At 44.5% G+C, this 18,972-nt stretch overlaps 1 protein-coding gene across 2 annotated transcripts in view; it reads left to right on the top strand.

The window, feature by feature from the left end:
- The window catches only part of Agbl2 (AGBL carboxypeptidase 2), a 54,075-nt gene extending 40,964 nt beyond the window's left edge, over window positions 1-13,111 (top strand). For both annotated transcript variants that reach the window (XM_057781022.1, XM_057781023.1), the window contains exons 13-17: window positions 268-398; window positions 4,525-4,591; window positions 5,176-5,301; window positions 8,381-8,467; window positions 12,414-13,111. In XM_057781022.1, coding sequence (XP_057637005.1) covers window positions 268-398; window positions 4,525-4,591; window positions 5,176-5,301; window positions 8,381-8,467; window positions 12,414-12,584 — 582 coding nt within the window. In that variant the 3' untranslated portion in view covers window positions 12,585-13,111. The remainder of the gene's footprint in view (window positions 1-267; window positions 399-4,524; window positions 4,592-5,175; window positions 5,302-8,380; window positions 8,468-12,413) is intronic.
- Window positions 13,112-18,972: the final 5,861 nt, after the last annotated feature.

The raw sequence follows: 18,972 nt of genomic DNA, 5'->3' as shown, positions 1-18,972 counted from the left end.
AGAACAATACCATTCTATCTCCTCCTGCCTTGTAACTCAGCAAAACAGGTGAAACAATTGCGGAAGTGGACGATAAGCAGGGAAGTGGCTAAGGCAGTGCTCGCTGATCCTCCGCTTTAAACAAGTGTATTTGTATAGCCCAGGTCTCGTATCCATTATTATGTCTTTAATAGAAGGAGTTACAGTTTGCCCTATCAATAAATCACCTTCCAGCACACCCTCAAAACCATTCATGACTGGTGTGTAAAATGTTTCCCTCTGCTGCAGTACACTCAGTGTCTACAAGAGCTTAAGGAGCTCTTACAACAGGAAATCCACAAGAAGTTCAATAACTCTGGACAAGAGATGGACTTAGAAGGAAGCTGGAGTGACTTTCCTTTGTCCGACATCGAATCCAGGTAACAAATTTCATTTCTAAGGAAATCCAGGCTTGATAATACATCCTTGATCCCAGTACTTGGGAGACAGAAGCAGGGGGATTGGGAATTTAAGGAAGGCCTGGATCACATTTACATCACACCTGTCCTCTTGTTTATTTGTCTGTTTATCTATCTACCCATCTATCTTTTTATTTGAGACAAGTTTTTACTGTATTGCTGTGGGTGACCTGCATCTCACAGAGATCTGCCTGCCTCTGCTAGATTTAAAACATGTCCGTGTCCTGAGACATGCCTTCACCTTCAGAATTCTGGAGGGAGATGTAAGCAGATCTCTGTAGTAGATCCCAGGAGAGCAGGGCTACATGGAGAGACATCATGTCTATTACTACAGCAAAACATGACAGCACCGCCTAGAAAAGGAAGTTCTTAATTGTGCTTATGGTTTCAGACGGACGGAGTCCAAGATGACAGAGTGAAGGTGCATGGCAGGAACAGCTGAGAGCTCACATCTTTTTGTTTTGGTTTCATCTTGTTTTGTTTGAGACAGGGTGTCACTATAGAAGCTGACTGTCCTGGCGCTCACTCTGTGGACCAGGCTGGCCTTGCGCTTGCAGAACTCCACCTGCCTCCGCCTCCAAATTCTGGGATTAAAGACGTGTGCCACCACACTTGACTTGTGTGTTCATATCTTGAGCTGAAAGTAGGAGGCATAGAGAGACACCATGAATATATTGCTCCAGTCTTTCAAAACCTCAAGCCCTCCCCCAGTGACACAGCTGCTCCAAAACAGGCACAGCTCCCGATCCTTCCCAAACAGTTCCACTAACTGGGGAACATATGAGCCTATGAGGGCCATCTCATTGAAACCACTACTCCCTGCCTCAAAAACATAAAACAAAATGCTATTGTAATAAAATATATTAAAGGTGATGGTAATTTAGAACAAAATGTTAGTGGTGATAGAAGATGTCAAACTGATTGGATTCTGGATTGTTTTTCAGTCTTACAAAAGAGGCCAACTAGCAAACAGGTGAGGAAGGTGGAGCTTCCCAAGCCCAATTTAGCATCTGGTCATTTCTTTTCGGATAGTTAGATCCTGTTGTGGTCAAAGCAGTTCTATGTCTTGGTGGTGAGCCATTGGCCTTGCAGTATTTCTCAAGCTTCTCAGATTCCAGCTGGATCCACTCCTGCTTCCTAAAATCAGGCAGGTGATCCACAAAAGAACTGTTAGGGACCAGAACAATGGTGAAGACGAGGAAGGGAAACAGTCTTTCCGTTCCACCCCAGGGCTCTTGTAATGCTGAGATTCTGGGTTCTGTTCATAGAGTTGCCTTGTCCAAGAAATCTGTATGCACCTGATATCCTAGCCACAGCTACAGTGATGCCTGGATTCTGAGTGTATTTTTGTTTACTAAATCTTTTAATATTTTATTGAATTTTTAAAGATATATTTTATTTTATATGTATAAATTTTTGCCTGCATGTATAGATGTGTATCTCGTGTGTGCCTGGTATCCATAGAGATCAGAAGAGGGCATCAGATCCCTTAGACTTGTATTTAGAGATAGTTGGGGCTTTCATATTGGTGCTGGGAACTGAACAGGGGTCTTCCAGAGCAGCCAGTACTCTTAATCTTTGAATGTCTCTAGTAGAGCATAGAAAGTATTTTATTCAAATACCAACACCATTCTCTCCCCTCAGGTTTCTTCCTTATTCCTGCTAGTATGTTTCTCTTCCAACTTCATCTTTTCTCTTTTTTGTAGGTGTGCAGGCTCCAGCTTTCTGCCCAAGGGTCCTCAGATTGCCTAGTCATTCTTCAAAGGTTCCAAGGCTGGGCTTGTAGCCTTCCATCTTTGAAGACAGTTGGAAGGGTGTGGCTCTTCCACCCACTCTAAGTAGCACTCTGAGTTCTGGGCCACTAAGCAATTCTTCTGGCCCAGTGTGACAAATGTTTCTACAGAGAACTTGAATCACAGCATCAGACCAAGCAGGGTGCCCTCTCCACTCATTGCCCCTCCCACTCTCCCTCAGTCTGCTGCACTGGCCACTCTCTGTTTGCAGTCTAAAATCCAAAATGTCCTGTGCATGTCAGCTCACTGACGTAGCCCAGGAGAAGCCCCGGCGAGGACAGGCAGAGCTGCACTATATATAGCTGGATCAGCAGGAACGCTGATGCCATTAGCCCAGAATTAGAAGGAATGGTTTCCAGCTTCGATACCACAAAGTCAGATGTCACAAGCCTCCTTGGGTTTCTACTTCTGCATTCTCACAATCACACATAAAGGCAGGCTGGGAATAGTGGCGTTGCTCTGTGTGTACACACGATTGACATTTTCTGGGACATGCTGCATCTAATGCCTTGATATTCCATTTGCTAAAGAAGTCTGTTATCTCCAAAGTCCAGCAGCTTCAAAGGCTCCTTCTAGATGGAGAAAGCTTTGAGAACAGCACATTGGAAATCAGATCACAAAAATGAGCCTTTCCTCTGCTCTGCTGTGCTAGGTGTGACTCCTCATTGTGCACCAAGGGAGGTCACAAAATGAGTGAAGGCCTGGGCAGGTGGTTTGAAATGCCTTTTTTCCCCTGTGAAATTTGAGTTTTGTGTTCAAGATACTTTTTTATTTTAAATCTGTTTATTATTATTATTGGAGATGGGGAAGAACTGAATTCAAGTCATCAGGCACTTTTACCCACTGGCCTGAAGACGCTTTTTGGAGCCTCTACTATATACGGTGTGATTCTCAGTTCTAGCTCACCATATCCCAGGAAGAGGTAAACTTATGTGAAATGATGAGAAATGCTTAACTATCTGAGTCCCTGTTCATCTTAGTCCTCACAAGAAAGGGCAGAAGAGAGTTTGTGGAGAAAAGTTTTAGTCTATACATGCATGCAGAACTTGTGAATGAAGAATTGATGTCGTTAAAAAGTGAAGAATGGGCGGTGGTGGCGCACGCCTTTAATCCCACACTCAGGAGGCAGAGGCAAACTCTGTGAGTTTGAGGCCAGCCTTATCTACAAGAGCTAGTTCCACGACAGGCTCCAAAGCTACAGAGACACCTTGTCTTGAAGAAACAAAACAAAATAAAACAAAAACAAAAACCAAACCAGTGTTCCAGGGCTAGAGAGGCAGCTCAGTCTTGGCGTTCATGAGCCTCTGGGCTCGGGCTCTAACATCAAACAAACAACAAACAAAACTGAAGATTTATTTATTTTGATTTTCTTTGACGTGGATGGATATTTTGCCTGCCTGCATATATGTGTGTCACCGGCATGCAGGGACTGTGGGGGGTCAAAAGAGGGCATTAGGTTCCCTGGAATTGTTGTGGTAGAGAGTTCTGAGCTGCCTGTGGGTCCTGAGAACTGAACTCAGGTCCTCTGAAAGAGTAGCCAGTGCTCTCACAATGTAAACTTGACTGGAATTCACTATGTAAACCAGGCTGGCCTCAACTTCAGAGAAACCCACGTGCCTCTGCCTCCTGAGTCCTGGGATTTAAAGACACAGGTTACCACATGCAGCTTGTTTTTCTTTATAGAGACAGTGTCCACTATAGCCCAGGTTGGATTCAAACTCAACAATCCTTCTTCAGTGCCCCAAGGGCACAGTTGTGCTATACCTGGCTGGTAGCCTTGAGGTGACTTTGGTGTTGTCTAGCCTGCTGACCATTTATCTCATTATTTATCTAGTTATACATGCAGCAGGTTTTCCCAGAGTAACCGGCAGAATCCTGGCTTTGGGGAATTAGTGTCAGCTCAGAAGAAATGGAGATAGAAGTGCCCTCAGGGGAATCCTGCTCTCTAGGACTGCACACTGTGTAGCCCAGCCCTGCTCTCCCTCTGCCAGGGTACCTTTGCCCATCTGGCCAGGGTTTGTTTTGCTACACTGATAGTTCAGAGCCTCTGCTTCCTTGTCTGACAGTTCTTTTTTTTGTTTGTTTGTTTGTTTGTTTTTTTGTTTGTTTGTTTGTTTGTTTGTTTTGTTTTTCGAGACAGGGTTTCTCTGTGGTTTTGGAGCCTGTCCTGGAACTAGCTTTTGTAGACCAGCAGAGATCCGCCTGCCTTGCCTCCCAAGTGCGGGATTAAAGGCGTGTGCCACCACCACCCGGCCTGACAGTTCTTTCTGTGTCTTTTTTCTTATTTTTCCTAGCACAAGTGGCTCTGACAGCTCCCTCTCGGATGGTCTTCCTGCCCACCTACTGAGCATGGCAGATGAGGTGAGAGCGCACTGATTCTTGCATACACAAAACATTGAAACTTAAAAAAAAGACAAAAAAAAAAAACCAAAACTAAAAACACCATAGTACTAGATAATTGGGAAAATGTTCCAACCGTACTAGAGCTTACAGGAGTTATAGCCCCAGGCTTGCAACTCGGAAAGGTAGCCTAGTGTGAGCCAGTCACCAGTAAGTCAGAAAGAAAATCGCAATGGTGTCCTAGCTGGTCGCCTACCCCGAGTATGTACCGTGCCCCTTATGTGCTTTTTGCTTAATTGCTGGAGCTTCTTTATGGTAACAATAGGCCAAGTATTTTAGCCACATGTCAGTGATCAGAGGCATCTGGACCTGGCCTGGCTTTGTTTTATCAACCGTGTGCATTTCTATTGATCCCTTTGGTAGCAGTCAATATTCGTGGTGTCAAGCATGTTAAATAGGGAACAGCCTCTGGAAAGAAGATGGTTGAACGGTTGACTCATTTGCCACACCGATAAAGAAGAACCACACGCCAGGCTACTGTATGTCCGCTGTTAGAGGGTGAGTAACTCTGCAACCCCCTCTGACCAGTTTCTCTGCAATTTCAGGAACAGCTGAATCAGAAAACGGTGTTAAAGAAGCCAAAGAAGAAAAGACTTCAGACGAGGAAGCAACGAAATGAGCAGCACCAGAACTATCTGATGCGAGAGTTAAAGTTGACAGAGGACACCCCAGTAAGCAATCTCTGCTGCCTCTTCCTGCTGCCTGTCATTTGTACTTCACAGATGAAGCAGAGGTAGGGCTAGAGTTTATTCCCAGCCAGAAGGGGTTGTAGGAAGAAGGGGTGCTTTCTGTTTCAAGGTCAGAGCCCTTCCTCAGGTCCTCTGAATGTGTGTCTGAGCAGATCTCAGCCTCACCACACTGTCTTCCCCCGTGCTCCGCTCAGGCACTGCGGGTAAGGTTAGAACAAAAACCGATTCCCACAAGAAAGGAGCTGGATGGAGCTCAGGTAGAGGGACTGGGTGGCTGGGTGAGGGTCAGGAAGGGGCACCTCTCCACCGCTTGTAGCTAGCATCCCCACCGCTGCCACCCTGCCCAGAGTCTCATTCTAAGGCAAGAAATGCTTTCAAGAGTGTTTCCCTGGTGGGTGAGTTGGGGAGATGAGGAACAGATCGGCTGAAAACTTTCACTCAGTCCTTGTAGGGAAGGGCAAGATTTGCGTCTACTCTTCAAACGCAGTCTACTGTTTTGAGAAATCCAGAGAATTCTAGTTCTTCAGTAGTGAGAAGTGAAAGCCGAGGCTCAGTGAGGTGGTGATTTTGCTTGGCTCTTTGTCACCCAGATTCTCTGGTCTCTCCAATTAGCACATCTAGGTGAAGGATGCAGGAGCCATTGTGTTACCTGGAGGTGAAGATGATGCTAACATTGCTCTGGATTAAAAACTGTAATCTTATATCAAATATTGATGATTTGTGGTTTTATATCAGAAACATAATAACAGGAGGCTGTTTTTATTGCCCATACAAGGTTTCACACACGCATCCACACTTACCAGATTTCTTTCTCCTATGCCTACTAGATGGCAGGTCCTTTATTGGACACCAAGAATGCAGCAGTAAACAAGAGTCTGTCTTTCCTTGGAGACCTTAGGACCTAGGGGCACTTTGCGACAAGTCAGCAAGAACTATGTTGCAGAGAAAGACACATGAAGAAGAGGCACTTGCGAAGTTTTCAGTACTTTAGAATCTTCCTGCTGAAATCCTTGATTTTCAGTGGATATGTTGGCGCACACCTGTAATCCCAGCACGTGAGAAGTAGAAGCAGGAGACCAATGAGTTCTACATGAGACCTAGTACCAAAATGGAAAAAATAATTAGATTTCAGAGAATCAGTATGTAACTCGATGGTAGGAAACTTGCCTAGTATGTGCAAGGCCCTAAGTTTGATTCTTAGCATTGCTTTAAAAATTGGTTTTGAATCAGGCATAGTGACATAGGCCTGTAATACCAGCTCCTGGAGAGACTAAGACAGAAGGACTACAAATTCAAGGCAAGTCTGGATAACTTAGAAAGACCCTTCTCAAAATATGGAGGAAAGTTCCTGAAAAGATAGCTCAGCAGTTCCGAGCACTTGCTGTTCTTACAGAGGATGTGGACTCAGTTCCTAGCATCACATCAGGCATCTCATAACCATCTATAGCGCCAGAGGATCTAATGCTCTCGTCTGGCCTCCTCGGGCACTAGATATACATGGTGTACATTTGTACAGATATATATTACAACTGAGCTACACAATATATGGTTACTAGCTCAGTAATATACAGATATATGTACACACACACACACACATATATATATATATATATATCCCAAAATAAAGATTTTTTTCAGCCTAGTCTGCAGAGCAAGCTCCAGGCTAGCCAGGGCTACACAGAGAGACCCCGTCTCGAACATCCAAATTAACAACAATAACAATAAACCCATAAGTAAGTAGCTTTTAAAAACATCGGGGAAAAGACTTAGACTATCGTCTCAGTTGTAGGCTGCATGTCTGGCATGCCCAAAGTCTTAGGGTCAGCTCCCCCACACACACAGAGAGGGAGAGAGAGAGAAAGAGAGAGATGGATGGGGTTGATATGATTCTGGTTCTTAGTAGAACTGATAGAAAATGACCTTCCTTGTATAGAATGCTAACCTGTGGTTAACAATAATACATTAAGTACAGTGAGTTCCACCTGTACTATCCTGGGGAAAACCCCCACAGGTACAACCATCTCAAATCAACATTGAGGACTATTTAATGTCTAATGTAATTGTCAAGAGCACAAGCTTTGAAATCTGTTCAAATTCCAGCCCAATTCAGCCCCTCCAGGACTCCATAATTGGAGAATTCTATACCATGAAACTTGTTTCATACAAAACATATTAGCAAGCATTATATAAAGGTCAGTGAGATCCTTCAGGGGATTAAGGTGTGTGTGTCTCAAACTTGCAACCTAAATTTGATTTCCAGAATCCACAGTAGAAGAAAATAGAGCTCCCAAGGGTTGTCGTATGGCCTCCATCCACGTAGCGTGTATACACTTGCCCGCTCACACACACACACGTGCACAGTAATAGAAGATCATTTAAAGGGGCTGGGGAGATGAGTTCTTGTGTGGAAGCGTGAGGACACAGACAGCCAGGCATGGCTGTCTACTGTCACCTCAGTGCAAGAGGCAGACAGGAAGACCCGGGGCTGATTAGACTGAACTCCACACCTGATGTCACCCTGGCCACCACATGCACTGTGCACATAGCACATATACAAAAATACCTTCAGGTTATTGTGTAAGTGCACAGATGAAACAATAATAAATGTTATGCTTACACTGGGTACCATCTCTAAGATGTCTTTTCTATAGATATACACACATGCACATATATATGTATAGGCACATATTCCAAAATCAGAAAACAAAAATCCGAATCCCAAAACACTTGTGTTCCTAAGCATTTCTGAGAACTCTGTACTGTGAGAGTTACTCAGCAGGCCAGGAACTCGGTTTCTGATCTGCAACATTGAAGTGCAGAAACCTGTAGCTTATGGTGGCTTTAGCTCTAGATGGGAAACTAAGAGGTACCTGGCGTGTAGCGGGCACTGGATAAACATCAGTTCTCCCGGGTTGTTACTCTTGTTGCTTTGTCTTCCTTTTGTGTTGCATCATCCTCATGATTTAACAAACATGAGTGAAAACCACAGGACTAATGTGTATTCAATATGTCCACAATGTTCACAAGGAAAACTTAGCAAGGATGTATTCCTTTATTTTAGACAGAGTTAAGTGGAAGAGACAAAGGCACCTCCCTGGACCCACCATTGACCAGCCTGGTTCTACCTAAGAATAAAGAAATAATTCAGGTACTTCACCCCATTTATACATACACATGCCAACAGTTAATTTTATTGTTTGTTTGTTTTGTATGTGCGTTTTGTCTTGTTTTGTTTGAGACAGGTTCTCAAACATATAGCCCCTGCTAGCCTAAAACTTGTTATACAGGCCTGGCTGGTCTCATAGACTTGTTCCTGCCTCTGCCTCCCAGATGCTAAAATTATAGGTATGTACCTATAATAACCATACTCAGCTTAATTTATATATACTTCTATATATAAATACATACATTGTTGATTTGGATGAGTGGTGGTGGTGTCCACCCAGACCCCGTTCTTCCCAGATGAACATCTAAGGTAGTTTGTATCATCAGAATCAAACCACCTGGCCACTCTGGAGGATATCTCCTAAGATAGGACAGGGCTAGAGATGGCCCACCCAGAGCTAAAATCTGGATATCAAGAATTTAATTTCAACAAGCTGCCATCATTTGGTAGTTCCATGGAAGTATGTCAGTTGAAACAATGATACTGGGTATGTATTGTTAATACAGTGTCACGGTTGCTAGGGAGATATGCCCCACAGGCAGCATTAACCATGATCACTCAAAACTGGTGTGCGTGAATGATTTGTCAATTTTGTTTCTGTAACAGAATGCCTGTGTCTAGGGAATTTTTGTTTTGTTTTGTTTTTCAAGACAAGCTTTCTCTGTGCTGTCCTGAAACTCACCCTGTAGGCCAGGCTGGTCAAGAACACACAGAGATACTCCTACCTCTACCCCCTGGGTGCTGGAATTAAAGGTGCATGCCACCATGCCCAGTTAACGTCTAAGTAATTTATAAATAAAAGATATTTGCTTGGCTCATGTTTCTTGAGATTGGAGTCTAAGATGGGTCCCACAAAGTGAGGGCCTTGGGCTGCATTGCAGTGTGCTGGAAGAATAAGAGAATGGGTAAGTGTGTGCAGAATCAGAGAGCGGGCAGGTGTGTGCAGAAGAATCAGAGAGCAGGAAGGTGTGTGCAGAAGAGTCAGAGAGCAGGGAGGTGTGTGCAGAATCAGAGAGTGGGCAGGTGTGTGCAGAAGAATCAGAGAGCGGGAGGTGTGTGCAGAAGAGTCAGAGAGCGGGTGGGTGTGCAGAAGAATCAGAGAGTGGGGAGGTGTGTGCAGAAGAGTCAGAGAGCGGGTGTGTGTGCAGAAGAGTCAGAGAGCGGGGAGGTGTGTGCAGAAGAGTCAGAGAGCGGGGAGGTGTGTGCAGAAGAGTCAGAGAGCGGGGAGGTGTGTGCAGAAGAGTCAGAGAGCGTGTGTGTGTGCAGAAGAGTCAGAGAGCGGGGAGGTGTGTGCAGAAGAGTCAGAGAGCGGGGAGGTGTGTGCAGAAGAGTCAGACTCAAGGAGCAGCCTCTCTTGTCTGTTTGCTTGCTTGTTCTTTTGTTTTGTTTTGTTTTTTGTTTTTTTGAGACAGGGTTTCTCTGTAGCTTTGGAGCGTGCCCTGGAACTAGCTCTTGTAGACCAGGCTGGCCTCAAACTCACAGAGATCTGCCTGCCTCTGTCTCCTGAGTACTGGGATTAAAGACGTGCGGCACCACCGCCTGGGTTGCTTGCTTGTTTTTCGAGACAAGGTCTCTCTACATAGCCATGACTGTCCTGGAATTCCCTGTAGAGACCACACTGACCTAGAGATCTGCCAGCTTCTGCTGGGACTAACGGCGTGGCCATCATGCGTGCCTTACCAGCCTCAGTTCATAACTTTTTTTCCAGTAATTTAATTTGTTCCATAAAACAGCCCAGCTCTGTAAGATTTAAAATCTTGAATGAGCTCTTAAGGCCCCACTTCCCAACACCACCACAGTGAGGTTCAGGGGAGACAGGCATGTTCAAACCACAGTGGTAAGCTCTTGCTTTCCTAAAACATTAGAATTAATTACAATGCAGCCTTCTATCAACATCGTTCACACAAATTTGAACTTGTACATTCTTTGCTTGGCAGTAGCAACAGCTAGTGAGCTTCCCTTTTAAACATCCCGGGCTTAGCTGAGTCTGACAGGGCACACCTGTAATTCTAGCCACGTGGGAGACTAAGGCAGCTCAAAAAGCAAGAGAAAGGTAGCCTGGGCTTTCCACAGCCCCAGAGTGTTACAGCAGGGCATCCCTCATGTGTCTGGGCAATGAAGTCGAGAACACCACACTAACTGAAGTAAATCGATGCTCTACCAGGCTTTTGCACGTGTTGACTCTTGTGTAGATGCTCTCACTTGCCTATAAGAGTCTTCTGGAGGACCTATAAGTGAGAGACTCCTAAAGATAAGGTCCTCAAGGAAGAGTGACAAGGGTGTACATTACCATGGAGTAGCACCAACTGAAGAGCAGAGCTCAGAGAAGTTTAAATGAAACTGAAGGTTGAAGCAGAGGGATCACAAGCTTGAGGCCAGGCAATGAATTTGAGACCAGACAGGACTACATAGAGAGTTCTTGTCTCAAAATAATAATTATGAAATCTGAGTGTAATACCACATGCCTTTAGTCCCAGCATCTTGGAAGCAGACATAGGTGAATCTCTGTGAGTTTGAGGCCAGCCTAATCTACCTGGTGAGTTCCAAGAAAGCCAGGACTACACAGTGAGACCCTGTCTCAAAAATAAATAAATAAATAAATAAATAAATAAATAAATAAATAAATAAAATAAAATGAAAGATATAAACCAAAACCCAATAATATTGATTATGGAGTAGAAAGATGGCTCAGCAGTTAAGAGCACTTGTTGCGCTTCCGGAGGACCTGACTCTGTTCCCAGCACTCACATGGTGACTCACAGTCATCCATTCCAGGGAGTCTGACACCTTCTGGTGCACATACAGACACATAGTAAAAACACTCATTTTAATTTTTTATTATATAAAATATTCTACTGCAGATAAAAAATAAATATTCTCTTTCTGTAACTAGTAAAGTCAAACTAAAGAGAGCTGTAGCAGACTAATAAGTGATGAACTTGTCCTTGCTCCTCGCTCAGTGACAGAACCATATGTACAACTCAAACACTGGTTAGCCCGTAACATGAAGTCAGTTCTGTCCATTCCAGGCAGCTAGATGGACGCCAGCAACCCCTTAGCATTACTTCATCCTCTTGAATTTTTCTGTGGAGTCTTTTTCTAATGCGAATGCATTTTAACTCCCAGAGCATATCAGACAGCAGAGTGGGGAACACAGGACAGTATTTTAACCCAATGTTTCTTTATCTTCCTTTGTGTAATGTTGATAGACAGCTTATGAAAACAGCCTTGCCCTCCTGGTGGTGGAGGCTCACGCCTTTAATCCCAGCTCTCGGGAGACAGAGGCAGGCGGATCTCTCTCTCTCTCTCTCTCTTTTTTTTTGTTTTTGTTTTGTTTTGTTTTGTTTTTCGAGACAGGGTTTCTCTGTGGTTTTGGAGCCTGTCCTGGAACTAGCTCTTGTAGACCAGGCTGGTCTTGAACTCACAGAGATCCGCCTGCCTCTGTCTCCCGAGTGCTGGGATTAAAGGCGTGCGCCACCACCGCCCAACCAGGCGGATCTCTTTGAATTTGAGGTCAGCCTGATCTACAAGAGTTAGTTCCAGGATAGCTAGGGCTGTTACACAGAGAAACCTTGTCTCAAAAAAAGAAAAAGAAAAAGGAAGGAAGGAAGGAAGGAAGGAAGGAAGGAAGGAAGGAAGGAAGGAAGGAAGGAGAAAGAAAAGAAAGAAAGGAAAGAAAGAAAAAGAAAAACAGTCTTTCCATTCCCTGCATCCACTAAAATGTTGCCCATAGAACTCTACTTGTCTGAGAAGCCTGACCAAGGACTTGGCTCAACTCTGCCCTGTCACACTGTTGGCCATTTTGATATTAGAAGGAAATGCAGGTATTTCTTTCTAACTCCTGTCTAGCAAGGTCAACCTCAACCCCAACTATAATTTAGAAATTGCGACAGAAAGTGAATTCAACTCTTTTATCTCCTTTGTGCAGAGTAAGAAGCCAGGCTTTACGTCATGCTCTCCAAAGAGAAGCACAAACTCCAGCCTAGGGCCAGCTCCAGATGTCAAGCCAAACTGGCCTAGGACTAAATACCCTGCCACAAGGAAAGACCGCACCGCCACAGCGGTGTACCCATCTTTGCACATATACACATACCCTTAGGTGTGTGCTTCTGCTGTGACATGCAGGTGCTTCCACCAAAGATTTTGGGTAGTTTTATTGGTTTCTGTTTTGTTTTCTATGCAGTGTTGGGAACCAAAGCATATGAGGCAAGGGCTTTACCATTGAACTGTGTCTCCAGCTCCCTTGAAAATGTTGTGGGTTATACACAGTTAAAAGAGGAAATCTGTGAAGGAAGTGGAAACTATTTATGTTGTGCTGTGCTGTGTGTTCATGCTGACCTGCACTCTGTACTTCCACTGTGCACCTCATAAATTCAGTGCTCTTATCCTAAGGTGAAATTGTATTTTGATGTATAGAATAGCCTTTATTGTAAGCTGAAGTAGATACTCACAAAAAGACAGCACATATATACCTCATTTCTACCAATAGATGTTCCCTCTAAAGTTAAAGTAAGAGATCAAACTATTTTAAACGTGTTTAGGGAACGTGCCATATGAAAAAGTCTGTGTCAAAATTTCCAAAAGGTTAAATGACCAGTCAGACTATGGTATATCAGGTTTTCTCAAAGTGAGGTATTTCTATCTACAAAAAACAATTACATGTATTACTTATAATTTAATGTTGCATATATTATGTTCAACAAGGTTGTGTAAATTTTTAACTCAACCATTAAAATTTTTTCTCTCTGGTTATTTGTTCCTTGATTGTTTTTTTCCACATAATCTTATGTGAACAGATTTATACAACATCCTTTTATTTTCCATGATTCCTCATGAGCACCAATCACAGTCTTCCAGCTACATGTCATGTCACAGTTCAGAGACACATTAAAGAAGAGTCACTCAAAAAGCCGAGCAGTGGTGGCACACGCCTTTAATCCCAGCATTCCGGAGCAGAGGCAGGTGGATCTCTGTGAGTTCGAGGCCAGCCTGGTCTACAAAAGCTAGTTCCAGGATAGGTTTCAAAGCTACAGAGAAACCTTGTCTCAAGGAAAGAAAAAAAGAGTCATTCAGATGGGCATGGTGACCCGTATCTATAATTTTAGCACTTGGGAAGTAGAAACCATGAGTTCAAGGCCAGTCTGTTCTACGTCCCAAGTTCTAGGCCAACCAGGGTTATAAAGTAAGACCTTGTACATTAAAAAAAAAAAAAAAAGGTTACTCCAAGCTAGGTAAGGTGGCTCATGTGTAACTCCAACACTTGAGACAGGAGATACTGAGTTACAGAATGAGATTCAGTCTCAAAAATAAAAAGGGAACTGGGTGATGGTGGCTCAGGCCTTTAATTCCAGCACTTGGGATGCAGAAGCAGGTGGATCTCTGTGAGTTCGAGAACATCCTGGTCTACAAAGTGAGTTCCGGTACAGCCAGAGCTGTTTCTCTGTGTAAGAGAAACACTGTCTCAAAAAATAACAAAACAAAAAAGTTTCCTAGCATATTTTTCATTTGTATATGTATGTGTGGATACATGTTTGTGTTTGTGTTATGTCTTCATATGTGTGTGCATATTTCATTTATGCATGTACATGTTCATGCACTGTTCACATGTGCATACATGCTCACGAGTGTATTATGCTTATGTATATACGTGTTCATGTGTGTGTATGGAGGCTCTAACTCCAGTCCTTCTTAAACAATCTTTCTTTTGAGGCTGTTTGGCCAGCAGGAGTACTATCGCCGTCTGGTGGCGGTAAACCCTTTTCTGTTTTGTTTTGGTTTGTTTATTTTTCTTTATTTAGTGTGCACGCACAGCACACATATGGAAGTCAGAGGACAACGTGTAAGAGTTGGTCTTCTCCTTCCACCACGTGGATCCTAGAAATCAAACTCAGGTTGTCAGGCTTGGCAATTGGTGAGCCATCTTCCCAGCCCCCATTTCTGGTCCTGGAAAGGGGTGATGAGATCACAGATGGCTCCTCTGTCATCGCTGCCAATGTTTCTGAGACGGAATCCCATGGAGCTCAAGCTGAATTCAAACTCACTATGTAGCTGAGGGTGACCTTTGACTCCTGATCCTTCTTCCTCCGCCTCCCAGGTATTGGGATAACAAGCATGGCCCACTCTCACTGGCCTGATCACAAATCTTGAAAATGCTCTAACAAACGCAGACACGTAGCATTGCTCAGGTTTGTACTGGACAGCAACTCTGTTGGGGGCATAGAAACTCTAGAGATACAGAAACTGAGAACAAAAATTCCAGGTGAGTTTTCTCTCCATTGGGCATTTGTCCTAATTTGCTTTTCTTACCATAATAAGTGCCTCTCCAGAAGCAACTTGGAGAGGAAAGGGTTTGTCTGATTTATAAGTCTCAATTGTAGTCCACCATGGGGGGAGTCAAGCAGGGATGGAAGAGAAACCCGGACACATGAACAGAACAGATGCGGGGAGGAATATGCTGCCACTACCTTGTTCTCTGGGGCTCACTCAGTTTGTTTTACACGACTCAAGGCAACAGGCAGTGGGCTGGGGCCTCCCACATCAATCATTCATCAAGAAAATCCCCACAGACTTGCCAGTCGCCCAGTGCTATGGAGGCGTTTTCTCGGTCGCAGCTCCAGCTTCTCGCAGTTGACTCTGACTTGTGTCGTCTTAACAAAGCCACCACACACACTGAAAGCGGAGGAGTTTGAGCTGAGCGTAGCATAGCACGCCTGTAGTCCCAGTACTCTAGAAGCTGCAGCAGGAGGATCACAAATTCAAGGTCAGTCTGGAGGACACATGAAAACTCTTCTGGGAGTGTGTGCAGGAATTTCGGAGAGCTACCGGACACCTAGCGACTCAGAGCCTTTCACGGTCGCTGGGCGTGGCTGTGCTGTCACAGAACCCTAAGGCCACGCCAGGCCGTTCACTGATGCTGCGAGCACAGCAGATAAAGGAGATCATTTTGAGGACGTGGGTGTTAAGGCAGGGTCTTATGCAGTTTGGGCAGGCCTTAGATTACTTTGTGGTGAGAATAACCTTGAACTTTAGTCCTCTGGCCTCCACCTTGGGAGTTCTGAGATTACAGACTTGAACCATCATGCCTAGCAGAAAATGCATTTCTCATGATCAGGGAGTATACATGGTACCGGGGAAAGCAACCACATGTAATGAGGAGCTCCTCGCTGGGGCAAGGAGTCCCAAAGCAATAGAAACCTTAACATCATGGCACAGAAAAGGGGTGCCAGGGAGATCTTGGTCTTCTTACAAAACCCTCCTGACCCAACCATCTGCCAAAGTCACACCCCAAAATACCACCAGCATTGCCACACTGGAGTCATCCTTCCAACACATGAGACACAGTGAGAAAACGCCACACAAAATGCTCTTCTCTGTAGAAATAGAAATACTAACTTCAGGCTTCCCAAGCTGTCCTCACACTAGTTCTGGCTCCATTATGTAGAAGAGCAGAGTTGTTTCCAGGTCATAGACTCGGCGCCTTCTTCCCCAGATGCCTTTCAAGCTAAGTCTACTGTCCTTTGAGGAGCTGGTGGAGGCAGGAGGATCAAGAACTGAAGGCCAGCCTCAGCCACACAGTGAGTTCAAGTCCTCCTAGGCTGCATGAGATCTAATTTTTAAAAAAATTAATTTAGCCAGGTGATGGTGGTTCACACTTTTAATCACAGCACTCGGGAGGCAGAGGCAGGTAGATCTCCAAGTTTGAGGTCAGCCTGGTCTACAGAGTGAGTTCCAGGACAGCCAGGACTACACTGAAAAACCCTGTCTCAGAAAACAAACAAACAACCAACTAACTTTAAAAGTGTATGTGCTCATTTTAATTGTACTAAATTTAACCAGCAGCATTTTTCTCCATTTCTTAGTAGAGTATTCCCACAGAGACAAAAACTTCTCTGTTAATGCTTGCCATGACCCAACATCTTTATACTATTTTCTTCACCCTGAAACTGCCTCAACAATACAAAAAAAAAAAAGGCCTGGATTCTACTTCCCATGTTAAGTGGGTTATACCTAGGCTCCATGCAGTCATCATATGATCTATACAAAGCAAACTTTCTTGTGGAATCGGGCTCCGAAAGGTAACGTTTCCATGTGTATGCTGACTGACAAACCTATGGTGGCCAAGCCTAGTGCTCCTCCACATCCAGATTAGTGATCATTTCATAAAGGTCACAAGAAAGTTGACAGCTGGGATTAAAGGCGTGCGCCACCACCGCCCAGCTTAATGGAAAACATTTCATTGAGGTTGGCTTACAGTTCAGAGGTTTAGTCATTTGTCGTTATTTCAGGAAGCATCGTAGCACACAGGCAGGCGCTGAGAGTTCTGTACCTGGATCTGCAGGCAGCAGGCAGAGAGCAAAAGCCTCTGGGCCTGGCTTGGGTTTCTGAAACCCCAAAGCCTACCCCTAAGTGACACACTTCCTCCAACAAAGCCACACCTACTCCAACAAGGCCACACCTTGTTGATTATTTTGGACCTTCACTTGCTGAGTTTTTGTTCTGTTCATGCTTCTCTATGTGAGGGTAGATTGCATACATGGTGGGGTGACTATGATCATTTAAAGACATGAAGAGCGCATTAGGTGTCTTCTATCGCTCTCTACCTATTCTTTTCTACAATTCTGAATTTTGTGCATTTTTGCTTCTGCTAAAAATGATGCTTGTATATGAGCCTCTAATATTTTTATTGTTTTTATTGAGCTATACATTTTTCTTTTTTTAAGATTTATTTTATGTGAATGAATGTTTGTTTGCTTACATGTATTATATGCGTGCATGCATGCAGTGCCTGGGTCATCCAGAAGAGGGTGTCAGATCCCCTGAAACTAAGTTATAAATGATAGTGAGCCATCTTGTGGGGTGATGACAGAACCCAGATCTCTGCAAAAGCAGCAACCTTAACAGCTGAGCCATCTCTCCAGCCAATCTACCTTTTCCTTTTTTTTTTTTTTTTTTTGAGACAGGGACTTACTATATAAACCTATCTGACCTCTGACCTGGAAGTCAACACTTAGACCAGGCTGGCCTGGAACTCACAGAGACCACCAGGCTCTGCCTCTCAAGGGATTAAAGCGGTGTATCAACATGACCAGCATTTGCCTGCTCTTTTGAGGCAGGGTTTCTCACATTTTCTCTGTTAGACTGGAAACCAAGCCACAGAGCCCCATCATGAGCAGCCCACCCTCCTCAGGTCTGGAATTATGGTGTGTAGAGTATGCCTGGTTATTGTGGGTCCTGGGATCTCATTTCTGGTCCTTATGATTTCAAAGCAAGCACTTAACAGCTAAGCCATCTCTCTGGATTATTCTTGAACTTCTGACCCTCCTGCCTCCTCTACTGGATGATAGGCATGGAACCACCACGCCCAGTCCATGTAATGCCAGGGACTTAACCTAGGCCTCATGCTAAGCAAAGGACGCCTGCTAAACTCTTTTAGTCACTGTTCTATTACTATGATGACACCACAATCAAGGCAGCTTATGAAAGAAAGAATTTAATTGGGAGCTTGCTTCCAGTCTCAGAAGGTTATTCTATGACTATCATGTCGGAAGCATGGCAGCAGGCAGGACACTGGCGCAGTAGCTGGGAGCTTTCATCTCATCCACAGCACTGGGCAGAAAGAGATTGAGACTGGGCCTGGTTGTAAGGTTTTGAAACCTCCAAGTCCACCCAGTGACACATCTCCTCCAACAAAACCACACCCCCTAAGCCTTTTTAAACAGTCTCCCAACTGGGAACCAAACATTCAGATATATGAGCCTATGGAGGCCATTCTCATTCAAACCGGCACATCAACTAAGGTATATCTCCAGCCCCCTTTTGTTTTGTTTTGTTCTGATACACAGTCTCATGTAGCCTAGGCTGGCCTTGAATTCACTATGCAGCTCGAATTCCTGATACTCCTGCCTCTATCTATTGGTTTCTAGAATTGCAGGCCTGTGCCACTGTGCCAGGCTGACTCCTGAGAGTTGAAGTGAAGTTTACTTGTAGTTTACTTGAGATGGCTCAGTGGTTAAGAGTGCTGGCTGCTCTTCCAGAAGACCTGGGTTCAATTCCTAACAACCACATGGTGGCTCACAACTGCCTATAACTTCGTCTCCTTGGGACCTGTAATGTATGCACATATGGCATGCAAACATATGCACACATGAAAATTAAAAAAAAACCTCTTTAAAGTGACTGCAGGTGGAACACTCACTCCTGCAGGTGGAAAACTCACTCCTGCAGGTGGAAAGCTCACTCCTGCAGGTGGAACACTCATTCCTACAGATGGAAACACGCCTGCAGGTGAAACACTTCTGCAGGTGGAACACTCACTCCTGCAGGTGGAACACTCACTTCTGCAGGTGGAACACTCACTCCTACAGGTGGAACACTCCTGCAGGTGGAACACTCACTCCTGCAGCTGAAACACTCCTGCAGGTGGAACACTCACTCCTGCAGGTGGAACACTCACTCCTGCAGCTGAAACACTCCTGCAGGTGGAACAC

The sequence above is a fragment of the Chionomys nivalis genome, chromosome 9, assembly GCF_950005125.1.
Source record: "Chionomys nivalis chromosome 9, mChiNiv1.1, whole genome shotgun sequence".
Taxonomy (NCBI): Eukaryota; Metazoa; Chordata; class Mammalia; order Rodentia; family Cricetidae; genus Chionomys; species Chionomys nivalis.
The sequence above is the reverse complement of the archived record's forward strand: the minus strand, read 5'-3'. Positions and strand labels throughout refer to the sequence as shown.